Here is a 7,500-nt window from a genome sequence, read left to right as displayed (position 1 = left end):
CCTATCTTGACAAACAGGAGTCGTGTTTGGCCTGTCTACACCTTGAATCATCATCAACTCTATGGATAAGGCAAGACTGCTACTATTTTGCATGCATTCCCGTAGTTTAGATAAGATTCCCCCGACATCTGCAGCTCTAAAGTAAGATATCCTCCGAGCATCATATCAAGGTAGCCATGTTTGCAGTCAAGTACACCTAGCACTTCCAGAGCTTCCAAGTCCTGCTGAATGGTGATGGGAGAGGAATGGTCAATGGCAACCTTACTGGCCAACACTTCCACAAGCACAGCAAAGCTGCTATGAGCTCAGCTATTGTTCCTGCAAGGAAGCCTGCAGAGGGTTGTGCAAGTTCTCAAAAGCAAACCTTCAGTGCACAGCCCTGTGTGCTTGTGGTCAAAGCCATGTTTCTAACCTCTTGTGTGGAATGCATCATTCTCAAAGTATATAAGGTGTTAACTAACGAACAAAATGATGCAAAAGAGGTTTAATTTAAGATGACGTCTTTAGTTCAGAGTTATAGATTACTTGTGAAAACAAGTATTAATATTTTTATTATCAATGTGCTCTTTTTACCATTATGCTTATTATTACAATTCAAATCCCTGGTGATATTATGCTCAAATTCGTTTTTGATATTTTCTTGACACTGTTCAACAAATTTTGTAATGCAACCACATTCTACACTAAAAAAAAAATTCTCAAAAAACCTGCTGAGTCGTCAGCATTTTTCTCAAAAGTTGCAGGACATTTCAGGCATGCCTCTATATCCAAAACTGTTAACTGTCCCTTGGTTGACATTGGTGAGAAGTTTTATGCTTTTATGAAAAAACGAACAACTCCTCTGAGATTGTGGTCTTGAGTACTAGAGTAATAAGAGACCACCAAAATTTTTCACTGGCCATTTGTTACAACTTTGTATGTACGATAAATCTTGTGGGAGTTGAAGTAGCTGTAGACTCTGCCTATAACAGGTTAGAACTTACAATGCGACGTGGCTTACTGTGGCAACCTAACAAAGTGTTTACAAATTATCCACCAATAAGGGTGTGAAAATTTGATTGACAGTCACGCCACCTTGCAAAGATCGTATGGTTGAAAATTGAACACCGTTGCGTGGGTTGTTGAGTTGACATATTTACATGTAGTTGTCAAATGTGAAAGTTTGTTGGGTGGACACAGTAAGACGCTATTGGCTGAGCTATTGGCTCAAAATACAAAAAAGAATAAATAATAATAATAAATACATAAATAAAAAAATTATACACAATCACTCTGTCAAAAGTCCTGATAAATTATTGTGTTTCATATTATTGTTTCACTGTGCATTAAATTGTTTTCTACATCTCTACGACAATCTTTTCGCCTAAATCATCCTTTTCACACATCGACTTCTCATAAGACTCCACCAAGTGCACTGATTACAACTGGTATAACATTGATCCTATAACCGACTCAAGTGTTTCCTCAATTCAAATGAGAGCAACCAGACAATTTCATTTGTCAATGATGGCAGTTTAGGAGTCAATGAACTTACGCCTAAAGAACCAAATAAGCATACTGCACATTAACTTGAAGTTGATGAGTCTTATTTGGCAACTGAATAGTAAGAATTAATTTCCAAAGGCAACCTGAATTGGTTTGTCTCATTCTTGTTTAATTAATGGGACATGCATAAGCCGCTGTTTAATTACTGTACAAGCGCATTAAGGATCATGAAGGATTTATTCGAATGTGCCAAATAAAGGGCCAAACACATTGAATGAAAGCAAGAAATTTGGTGCTTGCAAGAGCTTTAAAACAAAACTCCAAAGGAAATGGTGCTACATGTACATTGAAGAAATAATTACAAGAACTGTGCCGTCTTTATTAATAAGATTACAATTTCCTTTTCTTTTTAGTCTTTTAAAGTTCTGGACTTCTCCATGCATGCAAAAAGGAAGGAAGAAATTCTCCTTCAGAAGGATTCATAAAAATAAAGAACCATAGGTATAATATATACACTACAAATTGGAAGCAAAAACAGGGGAATCAACACATTCAATGAAAACTGTCATTTTTATGATTTATCACCTGGATGAATTTATGGTTTAAATAGCAAAACTGTGTCACCTGACTAAAACTCAGATAGTTCTAGCAATTAGGTATGGCTTTGAGCCAAAAACTATTCCCCTGATCATTATGGAACAATGTTTCAGAGTCACTTTGACACTGCGACAGGTTTGTGTTTTTTCCCATTACTAAATTCTTTAGTTTACACAGCCATCTAAGCACAAGTCACCAAATGTCCACCCTTAATAACTTCGAGTATGACCAAAAACAGTGAAGGAATCGAAACTTGGCTTCTGTCTTTTTTCCACACTTGGACAAAAAAAAAAAAAAAAACAAAGAAAGAGATCACTGGTGTGAATTCTGCTATTTACTCAGCTTCATATTCAAAACAAGCTTGAAAATAAAGAGAAGCAGCCATTCCAAAATCACCAAGCCATTTGAAGCATTTTCAGTCTTACTTTTGGTAGATTATTTTTCAGAAAATGCTTAAGTAATGTTAAAGAAAAAAATAAGGCGCTTACGCTTTGCTTTCCAAGTCTTCAATATCAAGATTCTACTGGAAAATTAGCCACAAACAAGACATTTGAATAACATGAACCCTTATGCAACAACAAAGTTAGTTCTTAACTTATTTCAAAGATTCCCAACCTTACCGTCTTTAGTTGGACAGAACACTTTTAGTCACACTACATGACCATGTGCCCTGTTCTTAGCGTATTAAAGAAATGATTTCGATGACTTTATTTATTTTCATTTAATTCATCGAAAGGGAAGCATACGGACGTTATCCCTATTAGGGTATCCGCCCGCAGTCAGATGTACATGTAATTGACTGAGAGTCCATTTTGATGAGGGAGGAAAACCAGAGCACCCAGAGAAAACCCTAGGAGTCAGATTGAGATTGACTGAAACTCAGCCCACATACGACCAGAGGACGGGGTTGAACCTGGGTTACAGAGGTGGGAGGTGCAGTTAATTGATAACTGCTAACCCACTGCTGACTTTCAACTTGACATTTCACTTTTTTTATGAATGAGAAGGAAGAAGAAGAAGGTAATGACCACTGAAGTTTTGAAATAATTATATTTTGACAAAATTTAATATCTACTGCTTCAAAAGCTGGAAATGTTAAAAAAAAAACTCGTATAAACATTACTGCCAATCACTGAAGACTCCAAACAGCTACTCTGAGGAGACCAACTACAGAGATCACCTTTCTCCGTAAAGTCACCAGTGTAAGATTATTACAACCTAGATTTTAAAATTTGTGGAGAAATAAGGAACACAACCTAAAGTGATAATATGTGTTAGCTCCCCTATTGTCTTCTATCTTGCATCTCAAAGAACTCCATTATTTTTCAATTTAATTCCAGAATAGCTGACAATACTGTGCTTAGTAAGCTTAGGTTGAAGGGAAAAAAAAACCCAGAAAACTGGTTCTACAAGGTGAACCTCATTTTCATTACAGAAGGAAAAAACACCAACCCATTTAACCCTAGATACAGTTGGTAAGCAGTCAGATTTTTTCTTTCGTTTGATAATTTGATGGTTCCAACAGCAAAAAAAAAGACAGAAAATATAACTGATTTGCATAAAGTGATGTTTGGCAGGTTCGTTCTTCCCCACAGTGCATGATCTTACGCAATGTTACAACAATCATAAAAGCTTCATGTAAAAATGTAACTTGTTCGCAAAACGAGGTGTTCTCGCTTTAAAATAAATAATTTACCACCGTGCAATTTTGACTGGAAAGAGAATTTACACTAAAATTAATAACGATTAAAAAAATCAATGCAATTTTCCATTTCTGGTGTTGGTTGGAGACATGATATCCCAAAAAATTGAACTGGATCGGGATTCTACTTATTCATGTATGCAACTTATTTGTATCCTCCTTCCTTCAGATACCATGCGGGATGTGATGTGTACGTAAACCATCGAATACCTTTTCCCTCAAGGTCAAACTGTGAATGTACAAATTCAGATTTCTTCGAAAGGTTGCACGTGAAATATATCGTGTCGTTCGTTTGTTTACCAAGGGCCAGAGCGTTTTTCTCGTCTTGGTAGGTCGAATTTTTCGTCCATGTTCGACGAAAACTGCAACCCTTGTACTGAAGAAAGAACAGAAAGCATCCACAACAAAACAATCCGCCGAAAACACGTCAACCGTGTGCAGATTTTCAGAGTTAAGAAGGTCAGACTTGAAACACCGACTTTTTGAAGCGCTTTTGCGAACGGAAAACACCGGTTCTTCTAGGTTTCCATATTGACGGAACCTGTGTATTAGACGCGGTGAAGACTTGATCTACTTCAAGCAAGGGATATATATCTATGTATACATTTCAAAACGACCAAAAAATTAACTTCCAACTCACTTAAGTCGGCAATGACCTCTCGGAGGCTTACGCAAGAAACTCTAAGTAAAGAAAGGACACAGACCATCTCACGCAACGACATCTTTTGTAAATAAAAAAATTGCTAAATTTTTTGCACTCCCTTGGAGTGGAAAAAACCGGAATGAATTTGGTGGACATTTCTCCCCCAACAAGGATATAAAAGACATATTGAAGGGAAAAAACAGTTGAATTTCAGTTTGATGAGTGAAATGTGAAAAGCTTGGATCAAAACACGGGAAAAATGTTTCGAATGTACAACCCAGGCTTCATTTCGAAAATGAACATCTACACTGAAATATGAACAAAATACAAGACTTCATTCTCGGACGCAAAATGAAGGCAATTTGATCCGATTCACAGCGCAAAAGAGCCACACATCCGCCACCTTTTAAGGGTTCGAAAACAGAATAAATGCCGGGAAATGCTTCACATCATCCCTAAGAGTCTCGAACCCTCAAGTCAAAGTTTTCAAGAAACAAACGAAGCTCAGGTTAAAATCTCACCTGCATTGGCGCTTGATATAACTTCATAGGTCCTAATGAAACTTCTCTACTCTCACCCTGCAAAAACAGTCGGACAAAAAATTATCAACGGATCTCGCGAGAACGAATAGACAAATTGTGACGAAAAGGTTAACGGAGTAGTTTTTGATCGCTAACGTAAAGTCGGTAGTCGAACAGGAAAATATCAGCCTTTTACCTTCGAAGTTTCCATAGTTCTCGTATCGTACGTTTGGGTTTCTGCTTCGATAGAACTGCCTCTATGTGAATTTTGACCCTTTTTGTTAATTCCACGATTGCGAGATGAGGAAGAAGAAGAAATATGTGAACCAGAATCTGAACTAGTACGAATATGGCCGACAATCTCACTTGGTGAAGATGGTCGCGGTCTTGGACTTGATCCTTCACGAATTTCGTCTCTACAATAAAATACTCCAGATTGTGAGACGTGGATGCTAGGAGCACAGCCCATTTATAGGGCTTATAACGAAGAACATTCACAGTCAATTTGTCCACAACTTGCAAGTCAACTTCCACAAGCACTCAAGGTCGACGATATTAGAATTATTCGCTTTCCCACATGCGATTCAAGGTCCCCGAAAGCAAATCGTAGATTTTCGGCGGCGACCAGGCATGTGGCGTGTTGAGAATACTAGCCCGCAAAGTTCTTACAGCCCATGGCTGGTGCTGTATCTCCTAAATCAACTCTTGAATGAGCTGATTTCTCAGACACTCGGCATAAAATGACTAGGACTTCAATGCTTCAACCTTGCTCGCTATATAGCTGTTGCTGTTATGGGAACAAACTTCTGCTAAGGTCGCTCGTCATGTAAGGTGATCCAATCCCCTTCGATTTCACTACCATGTGACCTCATTAACAACAATCGGATCCAACCGATGGTGATCTTTCGTGACAAGTCGGTATAACGTCGGATTCCGACCTGGCAGCTGCATTGAACGCCGCTCAGTGAGTTTTACTTGCCTGTTAGGAGACGTAAGACGCAAATAAATAATTTCGAAAAACCTTTTTTAAGACATTGTCTTAAAAAAGGCAGGTTGCCAGACCAACGGAGGCAGGCAGAGTGTATTTTTTTAAGGCGTGTGAAAGTAACTTTCACGATGAAGGAAACGAGTAATGGACATTAAAGAGAACTCGTGGCTGTGACGTCACATCCCAACACAGATGTTCTGTACTGTAAAAGAACAAATGATAATTTTTACCAACACCTTTTCCTCGCAATATTTTCGAAGACAATTTATACTGTCTCCGTCGACTGGAACACCAGGAATGGAACAAAAACAGGGTGTTCTGAAAGGCAAATTATTTTTTCCTTTGATAATCTTCAACCATATACATTCAATGCCAAACAACTTGGTGACATACTTCACGAAAATTATTCACCCTTGCCTTTTACCCGTATTGACTCGTATGATACTTTTCGGCGTTTTAAAGCATTCTATTTCCAAGTCTAAGGAACAGGCCTTTTAAAAAACTTCGACATATTTCCAGCCTAGCTAATATCGCACTTTGGATATTGTACTTGTGTACTGAACCACATTTTCCTTGCTTTAGTTAAATATCAGCTGACGAGTCGGGGCGAGTGGTAGCCCATCATGGTCATTTCTGCTTGCAATGCCCGAGAGCAATACTAATCTGGTATCATATCATATTCAATGAAAGGCTAGGGGCAGAATCAACGTGGCAAAAAACACCAATGCACTATATATAGCTTTAGCAAAAGTCAACAGATATCCAAACATGTTGTCCTCCCTGGTTAATCAAGTCTTTTCAGGAGCTCATCAAGGGGTGCATCTATTTCGTCAGCCCTTTCCAGAGTAAATTCATATTTAGGAAAAGGTTTTTCCCGCGAAAAGTATGATATTTCCCTTGACGCCGAGAAGCTCTGTTTTGATTGGCTTTTACGACAATGGGCGTGCTGACTCTTTAAAATGAAATCAAACCAAATAGGTATCTGTCAAGGTTGAGTAAAAATGAGGCAATTTTAGCATCAAAATTCGACCATTCTTCCCTTGACGTTTTTATTTATCTTTCTCTCCTTTGGAGGCAGCGCACTTAGAGTACAATAACGATAAGACTTGGGCGTTCAAGTCCTCTCGGAAAAGGACTATAAACCGTAGGCCCCGTCATAAGGTGGTTTTTGACGTTACGTCATTGCCGCCATGTTGGTGGACGAAAACAAAAGATCTCTCATTAGCTCCTTTTGTTCGTCCACCAGCAATTGTACATTTCAGCATTGTTATCTGTGTCTCTAGAGATTGGTTGCAAACCACCTACAACCCTTGCCGTTAATAACGAGGTACGTTAAAGAATTCACACATTGATCGCGAGGAGTAGGGGATGGAATTCCCAATTTGTGGCAGTCCTTTGTATGGTATATCCCTGAATTGGGTGGACTACCTCGAGTGGTTCATATATATGGGTTATTGACCAAGCGTAAGGGCAAGACGGCTGGATATTGGCCAAGTTCTTTTTTTGCGTGTTTATGGACCGAGACGAAGTCGAGGTCCATAAACACGCAAAAAAGGAACGAGGC

At 38.6% G+C, this 7,500-nt stretch overlaps 1 protein-coding gene across 4 annotated transcripts in view; it reads right to left on the bottom strand.

Moving 5' to 3' along the window:
• The window catches only part of LOC137993347 (high affinity cAMP-specific and IBMX-insensitive 3',5'-cyclic phosphodiesterase 8A-like), a 54,768-nt gene extending 49,007 nt beyond the window's left edge, over window positions 1-5,761 (bottom strand). For 2 of the 4 annotated variants that reach the window (XM_068839118.1, XM_068839119.1), the window contains exons 1-2: window positions 5,145-5,761; window positions 4,949-5,005 (exon numbers count right to left, since the gene is read on the bottom strand). In XM_068839118.1, coding sequence (XP_068695219.1) covers window positions 4,949-5,005; window positions 5,145-5,417 — 330 coding nt within the window. In that variant the 5' untranslated portion in view covers window positions 5,418-5,761. The remainder of the gene's footprint in view (window positions 1-4,948; window positions 5,006-5,144) is intronic. The other 2 variants (XM_068839120.1, XM_068839121.1) reach the window with 1 other exon arrangement.
• Window positions 5,762-7,500: the final 1,739 nt, after the last annotated feature.

The sequence above is a fragment of the Montipora foliosa genome, chromosome 2 (assembly GCF_036669935.1).
Source record: "Montipora foliosa isolate CH-2021 chromosome 2, ASM3666993v2, whole genome shotgun sequence".
Classification (NCBI taxonomy): domain Eukaryota; kingdom Metazoa; phylum Cnidaria; class Anthozoa; order Scleractinia; family Acroporidae; genus Montipora; species Montipora foliosa.
This window is presented reverse-complemented; position numbering and strand designations above follow the sequence as displayed.